This window comes from Gamsiella multidivaricata (genome assembly GCF_025024155.1).
Source record: "Gamsiella multidivaricata strain RSA 2152 chromosome Unknown BC939scaffold_52, whole genome shotgun sequence".
Classification (NCBI taxonomy): Eukaryota; Fungi; Mortierellomycota; class Mortierellomycetes; order Mortierellales; family Mortierellaceae; genus Gamsiella; species Gamsiella multidivaricata.
Window position 1 is genome coordinate 157,082 of NW_026251760.1, and position 18,057 is coordinate 175,138.

Here is an 18,057-nt window from a genome sequence, read left to right on the forward strand (position 1 = left end):
AAAGAAATGACCCTCCCCCACTCCCCTCATCATCCGCGTCTGCGAATTGTGCCAAAGTCTACAAAAGTGTATCTTGAATGGAAGCAATGCCATAATTGGGTTCAACGGATGGGCCCAAATTGGATCCCTTTTGAAACATGTGTGACATGAACCCCTCATGCGCCATGGACTCTGCTCCTTGTCCCGGCTTCCGTAGCATAAAGATTGAAAGGAAGTGCATGTCGAATAATGATTATGATTGCGGCTGCATTTTTTTTTTCTCCGGTGTTTTAATTCGAAAAAAAAAATGGCATATTAAAAAGATTGCTTTATTTCTTTTTTTTTCTTTTTTTGAACCGCCAAGTAAAAAAAGAAAAAAAAGGATAGGAAGCGCGCTTTTATGGAACCAGCTCTTGGATGTCGCAAAGAGGATCAGCAAAGAGGACCTGCAAGGAAACCGTAATCTTTGTATGCTATGCTGCGTTGCGTTGCGCTGTGCTGTGCTACATGCTTTGTATCCGTATTTCTCGAATAGTCACAACTCTGCTGCTGATCTGGGGGTCCCTTAAGTGAACTGCTCCGATCCAAAGCCCCCAAGGTTCTTAAAATGAATTGGTAGCACGGGCTTGTTCGATCGCATCCCTTACACTAATCCTTTTTGCATTTCTTTTTCGTAGCGGGGGTACTCATAGAGATAAAATTACATGGGATGATGCTGAACAAATGAAAGAGAGAGAGAAAAAGAACAAAAAAAAGAAAAGAAAAGAAAAAAAAAGGCTGTCGGTCGATCGGTTTTTAGAGTGTTGTTAAACGTTCGAGTTCGCGGAAGTGAGAAAAGAGGGAGGAGTAAAAAAGGACATTTTGTATTGTGCTGTCTGTCCCTTCTGGCTGCATGGGTCGATAAAATAGCGTTGTCAATTGAATGACCGATCGGAGGAGCGTACTGAGGTGGTATCGATGCGGAGAATAAAATGGGGTGGTGGTGGTGGTGGTGGTGGTTGTAAAATAAAAAAAGTCTGCCTCAGTAGTCCGTTTCGATGTCTGGCGCTTTGTTTCCTCAAAAGTTGACAAAGTACGATCTATATGGGTCGCCCATGTGCCCTGCATCCTCGTCAACGACCTCGGGGTATTTTTCGAAATTGCCAGTGTCGCCTGGATGGACGTAGGGCGGTACTATTGGTGCAACTACCGTCCGGTCCATCAGTCCTTGCCAGTCCACGCCCCTGAACCACTTATGGCTCTTAATGTCGTCCGATCCTCCCTAATTGCGGAGACACCGATAACATGCCATATTATGCAGCACGATTAGATCCTTTTGTGCAACAGTGCATTTTTTTTCATCTGCATGCAACCACAAAGCAGATCTCTCGGACATTTAGGTAGGAGTGGCATCATTTACCTTGAGATTCCCTAGGCGCTTGGTCCGGTCAGCGGTAAGCAGTTTCTTGATCAAATCCTTCGCTGCCGAATCAATGTGTGCTGGGAAATAAATCTTTCCGGCCAGAATCTTTTCATAGATACCAAAGGGATTGTCGTCAAAGAACGGTGGATACCCTGCCAGCATCTCAAAGATCAAAATGCCCAGCGCCCACCAGTCAACTGGTTTGCCGTGTCCTTTTGATTGAATGATCTCTGGCGCCAAGTACTCGGGCGTTCCACACAACGTCCACGTTCTAGTGTCCGCAATCGAATGGTACGGGAAGCAGATATCCATCGTTAGTTTCTAGTCGACCGTGCATGTTCAGAAATGCACCCTTGATTGGTGCTGTAAGCTTGAAGATGTTCCTGTAGTCTCTGCAGCTGTGCTACTAAAGTTTCACCTTGCATCCATCCTGACGTGTCGGCAAGATGATGCATAAAAGAGCTCCGAAGAATTCTTTTTCCCCGAGCTTTTGTAGAGATGCTGGTGCTCACTCTCATGCCGTAAGCTGTTTCCCGAAGCATCCCGACTGTCCAATGCCTCCATTATCCGTTGTCGACTGGACCGATCAGTCCAGTTCTTAGGGCGCAGAGTAGGCTCACATCTCAACAAAAATAAAAACTAGATGCGCGTGCATAACGCGCAATGACGCCAGCCATGGCTCTTCCGCCTAAATAAAGTCCATGAAGCATAAAACACATGCTCAACCTCGCCATGGTTGCTGCTCCAGAACATTGAGAAGGAGGACCGGCGCGTGTACATAACTTTCGTCGTGAAGCTTACCTGTCTTCTACCCGTTTAGCAAAGCCGAAATCCGTGATCTTGACATGTCCTGCAGAGTCAAGCAGCAGGTTTTCTGGCTTCAGATCGCGGTAAATGATGTCCCTTTCGTGCATGTACTCGATGGCTAGTACGATTTCCGCTGCATAGAACCTCGTCATGTCGTTCGTGAATCGACCGGCCTTCCGCAGATGAGAGAAGAGCTCGCCTCCAATGACATATTCCAGGAGCATGTATAAATTGCGATCATCCTGAAATGTCGTGAACCTGTATGACAAACAAAGTATAGAATAGGATTGCGTGTTGTGTGTGAGAAACAACGAGCGATCGGACCTGCGTGTTGTTGTTTTCTTCATTGGCATTCCCCCGCTTTGTGCGCTGTATCCCCCAGGCTCCCTTTCACGTACAGGTTGACGATGAACGGAAAATGAACTTGAGAGAGGATCTGCTTTTCGGAATTGATGTGTTCGACCTGCTTCAGCCGCACGACCTCCGATTTTTTGAGGACCTTCATTGCATAAAACGTCTGGTTATGGCGGAACTTTGTCAAGTACACACGTCCAAATGTGCCCGTTCCTAGCCGGCAAAGCCAGTAGAGATAAAAGAGCGATAGAGAAGTTAGATAACGAAAATAACAAGAAAACAGGGGTAGGGAGAGATAAGTTCCAGGACCTGTTAGTGCATAATGCGCTCGGTCGTTTTTTCTTTCTTCTTCAACCACTAGATCCGCTTTATTTTTTGTCATTGTTCCCTCCAAACAACTCTGTCTTTTCCCCCCCCTGAAAAAGAATGGAATGCAATCATTGCACGGGGCCTGAGAGGAAGAGGACAGCAAATGAACGTGCCAGCGTAAGGCAAATAAAAAGGGACGCCAAAAAGCTGTGGACAAAACCACCGTGCCAAACCACACATAGGCGCACATTTCTAAAAATGGGTGAAGAGGGGGAATAAATGTAATACCATCTCTGCCCAGAACCATGATGACCCAGCCTTTTTTTTTTTTTTTTTTTTTTTTTTTTTTTTCGTGCAAGAGCAGCAATGGTGGTGTGGGGTGTGTAAAATTGCATGTGAAGAAGGGCCCAAAACACCGGGATCTAAACATATACCTAAGTGTAACCAATATCAATCCACGCGCGCAAAACGCCATCCAGAAGCAACAGCAGCAAAGAGATGGATAGGATGGCGATGTTATGCTTTAGCATGATCCCTCCTCCTCCTCCTCCTCTTCTTCTTCCTGCCTCTTGGCTTGCCGGGAAAAACAACAACAAGTGTCCCACTTGTTCACTGCCCCTTCTCTTTTGCACATTAAAAAGATCAGGCCCAATGCTTCACCCTCCCGAGCAGCAACCTTATTTCTGAGATAGAGTCGACTGGGCGGACCACCTTGACAAATGCCTCTCTTCACGTTCTCTCTCTTGCTAATTAATTCCCCTGATGTACATGTGTATGTGGTTTTTAGGGTGTGTCTGTGTGCGAGTGCGCGTGTGTGTATTTTATGAATGCGTACTAAAGACACTCCGCAAGACTGAAACAGGACAGTGCGGCCTTCTTGGTGCGGTGACCAGAACGACAATGATAGATGTGTAAGCACAGTGGGAACATTCGCCCCTCTCCCCAATCACCCAATTGCTACCATCGTCACGTCAAACATGTCGCTGCTGGTACAAATGGCTCGAGCTGGTGGTGCCCGGTGATGGCAAAAGAGGGTAGGAAGGTGTGATGAGAGTTGACGGTCTGATCTGGGTTAGATCCAATTCTTCCCAGAAAGAGACAATCCGTCTTCCCGCGCGCTTGTGCTCGGCATCATTGAGCGTCATTCTGCACCAAAGTCCGCCCGCCACTGAGTTCGAGACTTCAGTCCATGTACCAATTCGCATGCCTGGCTCTTTTCCTTTTTCCCTTTTGCTCGCCTCTTTTTTTTTTTTTTTTATCCTCCAGGAAGTATGTCAAGAGATCAAGGGACATGCACCACCACTGTACAGTTTCTCCTACTCCATTTCATGTTGCTCCTATAAAAAAAAAGAAAGTTTTCTTCAAGAAAGACGGACGGCAATGGTGGTAAAAACAAGAAGGGAAAGGGAAAGGGGGCGATAGGGTGGGAATGTGTACTGTATGTCGAACTCTTTCTCTTTATTTTGCTGCTAGCAAAAGACTAACAACCCCATGTCCGATGGATGGGTGTCCTTCTCGGTCAGAGAGAGTGTGTCCATCGTGTTTTCCTGCGTGCACCCCCCGATGCATCCCAACTCAAAAAAAAAAAACCATACGCACACGCATGCCGAAAAAAAAACCCCCCAGCAGCAACAACAACAAGGACGCATACACGCTCGTACGCCAAATCGAAACTGCAGCAGATCGATCCGACGGAGGACAACACAACGCTGTTTGGACATGCTGCCGGTGCTTGTTGCTGGTTGCCGGATGCTTAGGAAGACGAAAAGACTTTGCAAAGACCAGAACACTCACGCCTCCGTTTTTGTTGTGTTGTTTGGATTGAGAGCCGAGTGTTATAAAAAAAAAAGCCAGGTTGCACACACACACATGGACACCCTCGCGCTCCCATTTCCCCACTCTACTCACCCAACACCAAATGGATCTCATCTTCACTGTGTGTGCGTGCTCAGTGCCCTTTTTGTGTAATTTCTTTTTTGGTCTTTCATCGTGCGCCCTTTTTTCATTCTTTTGTCCATCATGAGCAGGCATGCATGTCTCATATCTTGGCTCGTTCCCCCTCGCATCGTCCATCAGAAATGAACAGTGCAGCAAAGAAAAATAAAATAAAAAAAAATAAAGCGCGCCAACAATAAAAAGAAAAAAATGGAAAAGATGGACCAATAGTAAAGGAAAAGATTGACCAAAGGCAAAAAAAATTAAGAGCGATCCCTCTATCAGTTTACCTAAAGTCTCCAGGAGGTCAAAATCACCCAGACCGTACTTTGGTTTGGCCTCGTAGCATGGGCTTGAGGTTGGATAGGTAAGCTGGCCCTGGGAGTTGTAATAAGGTTGCATGCCGTCGGGCTCGTGTGGGTGGGCACTGGTCTGAGCGAGCCCCATCTGTTGCTGGTGCTGCAGCCGGAATTTTTCCTGCAGACGAAGCTGGTGTTCCTGAAACTGTTCCGCGCGTAGAGCAGCGTCGTCCATTGGACTGAGAGATGCCATGGCCATTCCACCTGGTTCCATATTGGTGTTGTTCATGAGAATGCGGGAGTGCCCGGTGTGAGTGTGAGGGAATGAATGGATGAGAGAGTACGTGGGTGTCGCGAGGAGGGTGTACTCTGAATGTAAGCAATTGAGTGTGAGATATGGGGAGGTGTGCAAGTGTGGGGTAAAGAGAAGAAGAAAAAGGAAGGAGGAGGGTGTGTTTGCTTAGACTGGTTTGAGGCTGTGTTGACAAATAATAATAAAGAAAAAGTGGGCTAAAAGAAGGGAAGAGAGAGGGGTGTGGGGTGGAGAGAGAAGTGAAGGAGAGAAGAGAGAGGAGAAGAGGGTGTGCGCGTACGAAATGATATGCTATTGTAGCGGGTGTAGGGAAAAGTAACGTGTGTGCTCTGTTCTGCCCACCCGCCAACAAAGTTTTTTTTTTCTTTCTTGACAAAGTTGAATGAGAGCGTTGGGTGAAGTGGGATGAATCTTCGCAAAAAAGTGATTCGCTTCGGGACAATGACAAAATAAAAAAGAAAAAAAGCGCGTATATTCAAGGGAGACAAACAGTAAAGGAAAAGGAATGAAAGGAATGAAAGGGATGTGTCCGCAGAGGAGGAGGAGGCGGTGGTTGTCGGTGGTGGTGGTGGTCAAGGAAGGAGGGAAGGAGGGAAGGAGGGAAGGAGGGAGGGAGGGAAGGGGGCAAGTCAAGGATACACGCGTCGATAAGCGGGGGATGAGCAGCGCGAGATACAGAACGGAGAAAGGAAAGGAGGGTGGAAGGGATCGATCGTAGCCGATGACCACATCTACACTTAACAATTACGGGATCTTCTCCGCTGGACCCCAGTTGTCGGGATCCAATTCCAGTGGGTAATCAGCATATCGAGGCGCCCTCTGGCACCACAACTGCTTACGGTATGTGTCCGCATGCAGATGCAGCACACGATTTTCGCACTCTCTTGTGGTCGTACACTTTGGTGGCAAAAATATTCGCGTGTCGTATTTTCAGCGGTCTGCCTGTTTCGTATCTCCCTCCGTCCTATCAGATGCCAGACAGAAACGCGGCTGCAGAGAATGCGACAGGCACCCGTTCCGTTCGTTGGGGCAAACGTCCAGAAGACAGAAACCTGCTTGTTTTCTTTCGTTTCGATTCCCACTGCATCCATCCACTTTACCCCCTCCTCATGCCCCAAGGGATAGCGACTAATCTAAATATGAGCCAAGGTTCACGCGGGGCTTACTGTTGCTGTTGTTGGGGTGGCCTTGAAAGATCTGGAGCCCATCCTCCGTGCTGGATCAAGTGAAAGGCGGCTCGTACCATGTTGTGGCCGGTGTCGTAGTCCTTATCTCTTGCTTCGTCCCATCCATCGCACTTGATCGCCCTTGCCTACAACCCTATACTTGTAGCAAGTGACGCTCGTTCGAAATTCACCTACCCTTACAGCTCTGAGATCGACTGCTTCAACCTGTCAGCAGAAAAGTATTTTTCAAAAGCGTTTGTGTCATTTGTCCATGCTTTATCCGCTTGCCTTTTGTTTGGACAGGTCGATGAAGCTCAGAACCTTCTCCTAGTTGGCCCCTGTGACCAGCTATATTGATCATCCTCTCGACCGCCATGTCCACTCTTGCGGTTGTTGATATGTTTTTTGACCATGAGGATTGAGCTACCATGCCTCTGTTTGCTGTTATGCTCCAGTGATAACGACTTGCTGGCAACTTGTTGAAGCGATAGTTAACCAACTGGTGAACACTAGCAGTAATTACCCAATCCGGAAACCCCAGAGGCGAAAAAAAAAAAGGGCGATTTAGTTGCTTAGCAAACTTCTTCCTAGCAGACCAATGACAACTGCGAGGTTCCTAGTGTCCATGTTGCTGCCGTACTCCTTACACCGGGACCAACGCCTATCCCTTCTCCCCCCCTCCCCCCCAAAAAAATAAAAAAATAAAAAAAAAGAGAGAAACTTGGCCATAGACATTGGAGATCCCTTGCTCCAGACCGACCCCCGACAAGATGTTGCAACCTTTGCCTAACACCCACTCGACGTTGTTTTATTTAGCAGGGGTTACGGGCTCTGTGGTATTCCTTCTGCAATGAGTCTGGACGATGTCCGAGAGACGTTGACCGACTTGCTGAATAAAAGCGTCCAGGCTAAATCTGATAATGGAGCTGATATGCAGGAAACCCAGGCCATTCCCTTGTACGATCCGCTGTTAGTTGGCTAATATCTTGCGTACAGGATGTTGAGCGATACTGATGATCTTGGTGTGTCGCCTTGAGATCCCGCTGTGTATGCACCCAAAAAAAAATAGCCCGACAAAATGTTGGCATAAAACTCGTTCTTCTCAAAGTTTTGCATTCTTTTTCGACAAACAATGCCCGTTCTCTGATAGCAGTGGGAATGCCCCGTCAACGTCCATGCCCATACTGCACGATTGCTGAAAAAATGCCATGTGCAAGAGAATGATCGATAACGTGTCCAACGCCGTGTACAAATCAGCCGGATACTTACAAGGTAGGGGCAAAATGTGCACAGTGAACGGTGCTCGGTGAAATGAAGGCAGGAACTTACACGTGGTAATTATCAAAGGAAGATAGGTAGCGATATCCAAACATACCGATGTATTCCAGCTCATTTTCCATACTTACAAGGTAGAGGAGGTCTGTAGCAAGCTAGCTGGAGAGAAGCAGGTAAAGGTCCAAGAAATTGGTGGCGAAATGGACGGCACGAGGAACAAAGAGGTAGAGAGTGAGCCGACAAAAGCAAGTAGGCACATATGTCAATAAAACAAGTTGGTGGCGATTTCAGGAAAGGACTCTCTGGCAATGCTAACCAAGCATACCCACCACCGGTAATGGAACTAAAAAAAAAAAAAAAAAAAAAAAACCTCCGTCGTTCCAAAAAAAGAATTGCTGTGCAACGCGTCAATAGGATCATTCTTTCCGTTGCGCGTTAAAGCAATATTGTATCCAGCAGCCGTTCAAAGAAGGAGAGGCGGATGGATCCACTTGATACATTTCTGCATGGAAAGTACGGTTTTACGGTCATTAGGACGCCTCTCTCGCTTGCGATGGGCATGGTCGGCTCAGGAGCGCCACCAATAAAGGATCTGCTAACGATCCAGGTTAAGCAGCTTGCCCGAGAACTTTCACAAAACCCATACCGAATTTTAGGCCGATCAAAGATTTGGTCCTCGGTATATCGTAGATGAATGCCACCGCAAACATACAATGTGATCCGCTAGCATTCCTAGACACAATTAATCGAAAAGTAACACCTCCATCTCTGTACTATTCTGCAAACTTTTTTTTCTCTTGTGGATGAAGATTAGCCTGAACACTGACATCGAAAAAAAGCCAGATAAGGAAGAGCCCAATGGCGACAATCCTGAGATTGATGAGCCGGACAATGTTGACCAGATAATGACGAGCTCGAAGACGGCAGATCAGGGAACGGTGAGCGTGGAAACGACGAGGGCGAAATGTTTCGTAATCCATTAAAAAGTGGTGGGGCCTTTATCTTGCATTGCCCTCGGACGTCCGCCCATGAGTTACTGCTTTGGGGAAACAGCAACGCCAGCAACGACAGAGACTCGAGGACGATGATGGAGAAGAATATGTGGTACTGAGCGAGGACCCAAGATCTAGCGAGAGACACCTACGAAGGGTTGCTGCATCTCCTCTTTATTGAGAACAGGAAAGAGATCATGGAGAACAAGAGGCAGAGGACAGACGACAAATGTCAAAAGATGGACAACTATGGCCAAGATCGCGCAACAGGCGCCGAAGGCATATGGCGTGAAGGCGCTTCAAGACTACATGGAGGGGATCTTTGCCCCCATACGCAGCAGCGAAAAGAAGCCATTGAAGCAGAGCGAGCACAATAGGATCGGCCAAAAGTTTTCCAGTGCGGAGATGGGCGGAAGATACGCCCTTTCGAATTGCCTCTCGAACTTGATAGCGTTTGATGTCAGGAGACAATGGCGGCGTGACAAATTCAAACCCAAGATATCGGACATCAGCAAACAATTCGGCACGCAGTTGTCGATCGTGGAGATCACGGAAAAGGGCTACGAAGATGCAGTGGCGGTCGGCATGGTCCCTGGCAAAATCACCACATCTCGTTTTGTGCGATAGGTCCTCGATGAGTGAATACTCTGAAGGTAAGGCGCGCAGCCTGGACTGTACTCACTAACAATGTCACACTGCTTTGCAGCGGAAACCCTGAAGCGCTGTTGTCCGACCGTCTCGAAGAACGATACAATTGATGCGCCACAGTAGACCGAGCTTCAATCGAGCTCACCGGTGTCTTGGAGGTAGGGAAATCCCCACCCGGCAAGGTCGTATCTTCCTTATATGATGGCAAAGTCGAGAATGATTTTTGAGCGGGTTTTACGACTCCAAGTTGTTCAGGAAGTGGACTGGGAGAGAACCAAATGAACGCAGGTGGAGAGGGATCTGGAGGTTTATGGAGCGTCGAAGCTTGCGAGTAAGACCCGCCGCGTATGCATATGGCGACTGAAGCTTCAACACAAGAACGGGGGTTGTCATCAAAGCACACGTCCTTCGAGAAACACTTTGAAAAGGTATGCTATTTTATTTTTGTTTGTCTTCTCTTCTAATGTCATGCCTCTCAAATGTGAATGTGCCATCCAGGCTTCATACGTCCGTAGTATCTTGCGATGAGTACCTCACCTCCACCAAATGCCCGATTTATGCTACTTCAGGCCGCCGCTACGTGGATCGGGATGATGTAGGATCACACAACATGAGCAATATCGGGCGCTCCTTCATACCAGATCAGACCCGTCCGGAGCCGTCCTGCCGGCCACGTCGCCCTGCACCCACCCACCTCTAGTAAGGCTGAACTTGCAGCACCGAGTTATCACCCATTGCGGCTTCATCAATCAAAGGGATAGTGCCTTCGCGGACTGTGATCCTTGATGGGTCGGACTATGTCTGCTCCGTTCTCAGCATCAACATAGTTAAAAGGACATCGACAACTATTACGCGCACACGCATACGCGCATGTCGCTTACTTGTTTGTTTGTTGGATGTCTGCATTTCGTTTCGTCACAGGGCGCACACATGCAATAAGCACCAGGCAAGCAAGCGCGCGCTTCGCTTCTGGTCTTTCGCCCACTCCACTCACTGGCCCCCCTCCCACTCATTGCCCTCTCTCTCTCTCTGTCTCCACCGGCCATCATCATCCTCACGATCACCACATAGTCCCACTTCCATTCCGCCCACACCCCTTCCCTCTCTTTCTTCCGCAGGATCGAATTCCACTCCAGTTTTAGCTCTCTCACCGGCTCGCACTTTCATCCTGACACGTTCTCTCCACCTGCTCATCCAACCGTTCCTTCCTTTCCTCCCCCTTCATATTCCTTTACCCGCTCTTCTTTTCTCTTTCACACTCCCACCCAGTCTCCAATTATAACCAAAGAACAAGAAGAAGAAAAGGAAGCTTCTCCAGTCGTTCCTTCAGGGGATTCCTCAGCCCTCCCCCTCACAAAAAATAATAATAATAACACTCCATGGCCCAGAACGGCTTTTTGCCGCCATCCGATTACACGACCCCGCCATGGCCATCACTCTACTGGCCCATCACCGACCCTCTAGGCCATGGCATCTTTATGTACTATCCCAAAGGTAACTAATCCACACCAACACATCACTATGCTGGACACCCTCCTGCAGCCAACTCCTCTCTCTCTCTCTCTCTCTCTCTCTCTCTCTCTCTCTCTCTCTCTCTCTCTCTCTCTCTCTCTCTCTCTCTCTCTCTCTCTCTCTCTCTCTCTCTCTCTCTCTCTCTCTCTCTCTCTCTCTCTCTCTCTCTCTCTTTCTCTCAACCTTGTTTCTTATCGAATGGAACTCCCTCTCTTCTTTTTTTTTAATAGACATCTGGCGCTTCACGACGTACTGGACACTCATCTTCATCGTCTCCATTTACACCATTGCGGGACTCTGGGCCTGTCTGGTCTTTAGTCGGAGACACTACAAATGGGCGATCCTCCTCCCGGTGTTTTTCTTTATCACCGGTGCATTTATTGCAATCCTGAGCGGGAGTCTTGTTGGTATGTGTATGGACTGGACTGAACGTATTCTTAAATAGTGCGTGCGCGCGCGCGCCGCGCGCACATACTCATAATTTCGACGCAAGGGCTAGTTTTTTTTTCTTTCTATATTTATACGCAATACGCAGGACCGAGATAAGGACAAGGAGCATGTCAGGAGCAATGGCAACGGATAGAGGGAGAATGCATCACCTTGGGATTCAGCACGGGCCAATATAACCACAAGCGACTCGTGTGAACCCTCTCCCCCCCTCATCTCCACCTCTCTCTCCCTCTCTTTCTCTCTTTCTCTCTTTCTCTCTTTCTTTCTCTCTTTCTCTCTTTCTCTCTTTCTTTCTCTCTTTCTCTCTTTCTCTCTTTCTTTCTCTCTTTCTCTTTCTTTCTAAAAAGAAAAAAGAAAAAATCACATATTCCGTAACTGGAATGACCCGACAGGAAACGAAGCAGAACGACGATGATAGTTGGCAACAGGACAGGGAATAAAAAGGAACAAAGGAATAAGGAATCAAAATGGTGTGCATACGACAATACCCGGGTTCAGTACACAAAAAGATGACCGATCCCGGATCTCAGGAACAACGGCGACAACAAAAGTAGAAGAAGGAATATTAATTACATTGGCAGGAATTTTATTTTTTTAATTAACAGGGAGAGCCTTTTTCTTTTTTCTTTTTCTTATTCTTTTTACCTGGATGATCATCGCCCTTGGGTCCTGTGGTGATCAATGCCAACATCAGCATGTCTCGCCATACATATCCCAAAAGAATCTATCTAACCTTCCCCCCAACGATTTTTCAACTCTTCTAACAAAAGGCCTAGCCATTGCAGCGATATACAACGCGGGCGCGTATCGGATGTCGACCTGGGTGCCCTTTCTATGGGGCCTCATCCAAGCATTAGTGGTCATCATGGGCTCCTATTCGACGGTCACCACCATTCTATGATCATCTCTTTGAAGCCTTTTCTCTTTCAATGTCGGCCCACTCTTCATTCACGGCAGTCTCAAACAAACGACTCTTTAATTCTCTTGTACAATACCAACTGCAGTACCCTAATACTTTTGTCTTCTTCCCCACCCGATAATGTCTTTAACCAACCCAACAAAAACCTGTAACATCTTCAACACGAAAAATAATAGTAATAACAACGATGGTAATAATAATATTAATAATATTAATAATAATAAAAGAACTACGATGAAGTTTTTCCTCCGCTTGCGCTTTATTGTTTGCATATCCTGTTCAAGATTCCATTGATATTGCTTTTCTTTTTTTTTTCTTTTCATCGCGAATGAATCGATGTTGATTTTCATGACTTTGCCGGTTTGTTGGCGCAGATCAAGAGATCGGTCTCGGGATGAGAATGGTCTAGATGACCCCACCAGGGAGCATGCATCGGCATGGTCTCAGGGTCGTATTCTGGGTACCTGGTTCGAACGATCTTCATGATCTCTTCGAAAACCAGCTGTTGGGCGTCCTCATCGTAAATCGAACCAGTTCACAGGAAGGAGGGAAAAAAAAATAGTAAAGAACAAGGCGTTGTTAATAGTTTGGTCCGCTGTAAAGAATATAGAGAGAATAAAAAACGAAATAAAAAAGAGTAAAGCACATTGCTTTCACCCTCACAAAGAAGAAAAAAAAAATGAATCGATTGAGCGACCGATTGACTTACGTTGTTCCCCTCAGAAGCAAGATGAAGTCCGTCTTTAAGATAATCCTCCAAAGTCCTCTCCCCAGCCTCGACCTTCTGCATCATCAACCCCCATGTATCGATCACATCGACCCGATGAAGCTCCTGCTTCTTCCCGTCCTCTCCCCGGCCCTTATCCCGATACTCCTGTCCGATCTTGAGACAAGCCTCTGCATAGGTCCGCGTAACCTCCTTATCCCGATCCATAAACATACCACGCTCTTTTCGTCGGATCGCCCAGCGAGCCTCGTCGACCGGTGGTGAGCAGAAGAGGATAATTCGAGTTTCGGGAGAGTAGGTGGGTGAAGTAGGGGAGTGGACCATGGAGATGAGAGAGTGGAGGTTTTGGATGTACCGCGGCAAGGGGACGTGTTGAGGGGATGGGGAGAGGCAGGCGTCGTTGGCGCCGAAGAATATGGCCAGGAACTGGATCTTTGGAGGAGATAGGGAATCGGCAGAGGAGGAAAGGGAAGAGTTCACGCGAGGGAGGAGTTGTGGGAGGATGTGGATCGCCTGCTCGGATGTGTATCCTGTGAGGAAAAAAAAAAAAAAAAAAAAAAAGAGAGAGAGAACGAGTGAGTGAGAGAAAGAACGCCTTGCTGTTAGTTCGATGCAGCTGCTGTGGCAGTTGACGCGTTGGGTATGTGTGGTGCTCTAATACCTGAGAATCCGCGGTTGATGATATCGAGGCGCCGCTGGAAGAGGTGGGCGAGCTGGGCGCCGAATCCCCGTTCGTTCACATCAAACGAATACTACTCCATAGACAACATCAAACGCCGTAGAAAAAAGAAAAAAGAAAAGAAAAGAGAAGAAAAGAAAGAAAAGAAAAGAATAGGAAACGTCAGGAACGCGCTCAGAGGTCCTGCTGGCAAATGCAGAGAACGGTGATGGAGCTGATCCTCCCTCACCTGGGTGATCGAGTCCCCAAATAGAACAAAGTTGTCAAAGAACGTCTGCTGAACCATTGTCGTTCCCTTTGGCCTGATGTCGTGATGGTGCTGCTGCTGTTGTCGTTGTCGATCCTGTTCCTGATCTTGATGATGGCCTCTCGGATGCAGATGCGAGCGCCATCTCTCGAGCGTGCCCAACAAGGTTTGTCTCCACGGACTGCTGCTCTCATCTCCCTCACCATGTTGCACCAACAACGGCTGGTCCTGTCCTCGACTCGACAACGGTGCACAAGAGTCCATCTCGCCTTGGCCACACCGCACTTGTTGGAAATGCTCATACTGTTGCTGCTGATGCAAAAGATAGTGTTGTTGCTGTTGGAGAGACCGTTCAAATCGGCCGAGCAAAAAAATGATCACCGCGGGTACGACAACCGCATACAACAGCCTCAGGATCAATCGCCATCCTGACCATGGCGACCACGGATATCCTTCCTCCAATGAATTCCGTCGGCCACGTCCTCGAATCATCCTTCCGCCAACGTCACTGTCAGTGTATGAGCGATTTGAAGAGATCGGTTCCCTGTCCGTGTTCCGATCGTAGATGCTGTGGATGTTCCTGCTGCTGCTGCTGCGGCTGCTGTTGCTATGGTTGTCGGACGGATGGGAGAAGCGGCGGTGATGGAGGTGGTGTTTCTGGATGAGGTTGCCGGGCGGGTGCGGGCTGTCGCGACCGTCTGCGTAATCATCACCATCACCATCATCGCCGTTGCCGTCGTCATCGTCATCGGTGCTGCTGTGGCTGGTGCTCTCGGCCGCCAGATCAGAGTCTTTGATGTAGAACAACCCTTGGGTCCCGGACCGACAGGCGGTTGCTGGGTCTGCTTCCTGTCCGGCCGTATCCTCCGCCCTGTCCATGTTGTGCGTCCGTCCGGCGAGTCCAAGCGGGGTCAGGGAGTGAAGAGAAAGCGAGGGAAAGAGAGAAAATAAGAGAAAGAGGAAGCAAGGAGCGGAGAGGAGTGGGTGGATGGATAGATGGATGGATGAGTGAGTGAACGAGTGAACGGAAAAAAGATAACGGATGCTCCCTCCCTTTGGTCTTTGCATACAGGGCGCACTGGCCTACTGCAGCAGGTTTCATCGCACATCTGACCAGAGGACTCTTTTTATATCCCAACCTGCACCACCCTGACCAGGCCGCTCTCATTGGCCTGACTCCCCCCTTCTCTCGCTCCCGCTTCTTTATTCGCGTCAAGCTTTGCGGCCGTCGACTCTGTGGGGGACATCCATCCTATCTGTCTATCAATCTGTCTGTCTGTCTGTCCATCTGTCCATCTGTCGACATGCCCATCCAAGTCCAATGATATAAAGGAGCCCTCAGAAGAAGAAGAAGAAGACGAAGAAGAAGACGAAGAAGAAGACGAAGAAGAAGACGAAGAAGAAGAAGAAAGGAGGAAAGCAAAGTGTGGGACCTTGAACAAGCATAGCAGCGCACAAGCGCACACACACACACCTACACACACATAACACACATAACACACAAACACGATATATCATATATATCTCCGAAAATAAAGTTTGCCATCAAAGACGAGCGGACTTTTTTGATCCACGGCGTAGCGCAGCACAGCACAGCAAAACCACATCAAAAAAAAAAAAAAGCACAGCAGCACAACATAGCATAGCATATAGCACTAGACTACCATTGCTCTGGTTCACAAACTGTTGGAATACACACTACACATATACATACACACATATAGACACATATATACACATATACACACATAGTCTACACGCATACACGCATATATACGTACGTCCGCACATGTAAGTCTGTCTGTCCCATCCTATCCCAAGGACGACGCTGTTGGGGTTTTTATTTCGGTTTTTTTTTTTTTTTTTTTTTTTTATATTTACATACATACATGCAACAAAAGAGTAATAGAAATAATAGAAATAATAGAAATAATAGAAATAATAAAATAATAAAAATAGGGGACAACCAAGAATATACTACTAACCAACCCAAAGAAGAAGAAAGTAAAAAAAAAAAGTTGTTCAGCTGTCTGTCTGTTGTCTGTTGCACCAACACAGTAAGAATCGAGCTATTCGAGAGGCAACAAAAGAGCGAAAGAAAAAAAAAAAAAAGAGAGAGAGAGGGACAAGAAAAAGTACAAGAATTCGCAAAAGCAACCGCTACCATAATAACCAGAATAGAGAGAGAAATAATAAAAAAAAAACGAAAACAACCAAAGGTGAAAAAAGACCCAGCGTGAAATGCTAGGGGGGGAGGGGGGAGATTAAAAAAGGGGGGGTTTTTTTCTTTTTTTCTTTTTTTCCCCCCTACCCCTAGATAAAGGATGGTATTATTTCCATTCAAAAATTGTCCGCTGCCCTCGTCGTTATCGGCATCAACATCAGCTACTGCTGCTGCTGCTGTTGTTGTTGTTGCTGCTGCTGCTGCTGCTGTTGTTGTTGCTCACTACCACCACTGCTATTACTACCGCTCTGCATCATCGGATGCCCAAGTCCCAGTCCAAGTCCATGCCCAAGCCCAAGCCCAAGTCCGTGGCCATGCCCACCATGCCCATGTTGTCCATCCGTAAACGTCGGCAGAGGCTGTGGGGCCGAAAACGACGAGCGTGCGGAACTCTGGCCCTGGGTCTTGGGCTTGTGGTAGATATGACACTTGTGCGCATGACGGTACCACAGCATCGAGTTCTGTCGCTTGTGGTTCGAGATCGGGATCCATTCGTTGCACTGGTGGCAGAGTCCCTCGATATCGTCCTGCTCCATCTGCCGGGTCTGCACCGGGTTCGAGAACAACTTGCCAGAGACGGAGGAAATTCCATGGAAAAATTGTTTGTGGTACCTGTGGATAAGAGAATCGAACAAGTACAAAAAAAGAAGAGGAGTAGGAAGAAGAAATAGAAGAAGAAAAAGTAAAAGTCCATTAGTTAACACACTTCTCTTTTCTTTCTTGTTTTCTTCCTCTTTTTTTTTCTTTTTCTCACACAACTAAAAGACATGATGGATGGAGCACGTTACCAGAAGGCACTATTCTTGAGCTGTAGCCACTTGCCGGGGACACAAGTGTCGCAAAAGCCCTCTTTGGCCTGCCCCGTATTACGGACCCATTGTGGCGTGTACTGATCGCCCTCGTACCGCAGCTTCTGTTTCCTCGCCGTCGGGTCTCCATGGATCTCACTCCCCTCAAAGTCCAACCCCGCTACCGCCTTTTCCTCCCCCTGCGTCCCATCCTCATCCTCACCCCCCACGTTCTGCCTCCCCGTCGCCTCCAGGGCGTCCCCCATCGACATCGAACGTCCCTTGAGCTTGGGCTTGCCAGCGCCCTTGCTTCCTTTGACCTTCGTCTTGATCTTGACCCCAGTCAATTGCTGCTGCTGTTGCTGTTGCTGCTGCTGTTGCTGTTGCTGCTGCTGTTGTTGTTGCTGCTGCTGCGGCAGACCATAGCTGACACCCATCCGATCGTGCGAGGTCGAGTGGCGGAGAACCTGGCCATGATCGGCCATCGGCATGCTCTGAAGATGGTACAGATTCGAGTCCGATCCCATGATTCCAGGTGACAGTTGGTGAGGATGGATCGGGCCGTTCATCTGCATGTGCATCGGTATCGAGTTGGGTGGTAACGCTGAGCCGAGTCCATTGAGATGCATGCTGCTCTGGTACATTTGCAAATGAATCGCCATATCTGGAGGTTGCCAATTCTGGACAGACGTTGGCTGACTCGACGCCACCGACATACTCGAGGTCATATCCATGCTCGTTGGACCGACAGCAGCGCCCGTTTGAGAAGGAGCAGCAGGAGCAGGAGCAGGAGCAGGATGAGGAGGAGGAGGAGTGAACGAGTGAAGGGAGCCCATGATGCTGCTGTACATGTCCACAGATTTCGTCCTCTTGCGATGGTATGTTTCCTCAGGTGAGGCATCGCCTGGACTGCTCCCGCCAAGACCCAGGCCCACGAGATTCGGATCTGATGGCTCCTGCTTGACCGAGAACAGACCCACCTTTCCTTCTCCGTTACCGTTGCCGCCGACCCCATTGCTGCCAATGCTGTTT

General features: G+C 48.1%; 5 protein-coding genes across 5 annotated transcripts; 1 reads left to right on the forward strand and 4 right to left on the reverse strand.

The window, feature by feature from the left end:
* Nucleotides 1-882: 882 nt before the first annotated feature.
* On the reverse strand, nucleotides 883-3,132 carry BC939DRAFT_457949 (kinase-like domain-containing protein). Its single transcript, XM_051556537.1, has 4 exons — nucleotides 2,587-3,132; nucleotides 2,183-2,446; nucleotides 1,379-1,652; nucleotides 883-1,240 (listed from the first exon to the last, which is right to left on the reverse strand). Exons 1-4 carry the CDS (start codon nucleotides 3,099-3,101, stop codon nucleotides 1,037-1,039), a joined length of 1,257 nt encoding a protein of 418 aa, XP_051410117.1. The 5' UTR covers nucleotides 3,102-3,132; the 3' UTR covers nucleotides 883-1,036.
* Nucleotides 3,133-4,241: 1,109 nt separating this feature from the next.
* On the reverse strand, nucleotides 4,242-5,531 carry BC939DRAFT_234490 (uncharacterized protein). The gene has a single exon (XM_051550895.1). The coding sequence runs from the start codon at nucleotides 5,372-5,374 to the stop codon at nucleotides 4,427-4,429; it is 948 nt and encodes a 315-aa protein (XP_051410118.1). The 5' UTR covers nucleotides 5,375-5,531; the 3' UTR covers nucleotides 4,242-4,426.
* A 4,870-nt stretch (nucleotides 5,532-10,401) lies between these two features.
* On the forward strand, nucleotides 10,402-12,598 carry BC939DRAFT_457957 (uncharacterized protein). The gene is made up of 3 exons (XM_051556538.1): nucleotides 10,402-10,973; nucleotides 11,222-11,398; nucleotides 12,212-12,598. The coding sequence occupies exons 1-3, from the start codon at nucleotides 10,859-10,861 to the stop codon at nucleotides 12,340-12,342; spliced, it is 423 nt and encodes a 140-aa protein (XP_051410119.1). The 5' UTR covers nucleotides 10,402-10,858; the 3' UTR covers nucleotides 12,343-12,598.
* Nucleotides 12,599-15,419, reverse strand: BC939DRAFT_457960 (SGNH hydrolase-type esterase domain-containing protein). Its single transcript, XM_051556539.1, has 4 exons — nucleotides 13,996-15,419; nucleotides 13,749-13,839; nucleotides 13,070-13,617; nucleotides 12,599-12,862 (listed from the first exon to the last, which is right to left on the reverse strand). The coding sequence occupies exons 1-4, from the start codon at nucleotides 15,079-15,081 to the stop codon at nucleotides 12,707-12,709; spliced, it is 1,881 nt and encodes a 626-aa protein (XP_051410120.1). The 5' UTR covers nucleotides 15,082-15,419; the 3' UTR covers nucleotides 12,599-12,706.
* A 979-nt stretch (nucleotides 15,420-16,398) lies between these two features.
* Nucleotides 16,399-17,291, reverse strand: BC939DRAFT_399429 (uncharacterized protein; the record flags this gene model as incomplete). Its single annotated transcript, XM_051552472.1, has 2 exons — nucleotides 16,399-16,849; nucleotides 17,026-17,291. The coding sequence occupies 2 exons, from the start codon at nucleotides 17,289-17,291 to the stop codon at nucleotides 16,399-16,401; spliced, it is 717 nt and encodes a 238-aa protein (XP_051410121.1).
* Nucleotides 17,292-18,057: the final 766 nt, after the last annotated feature.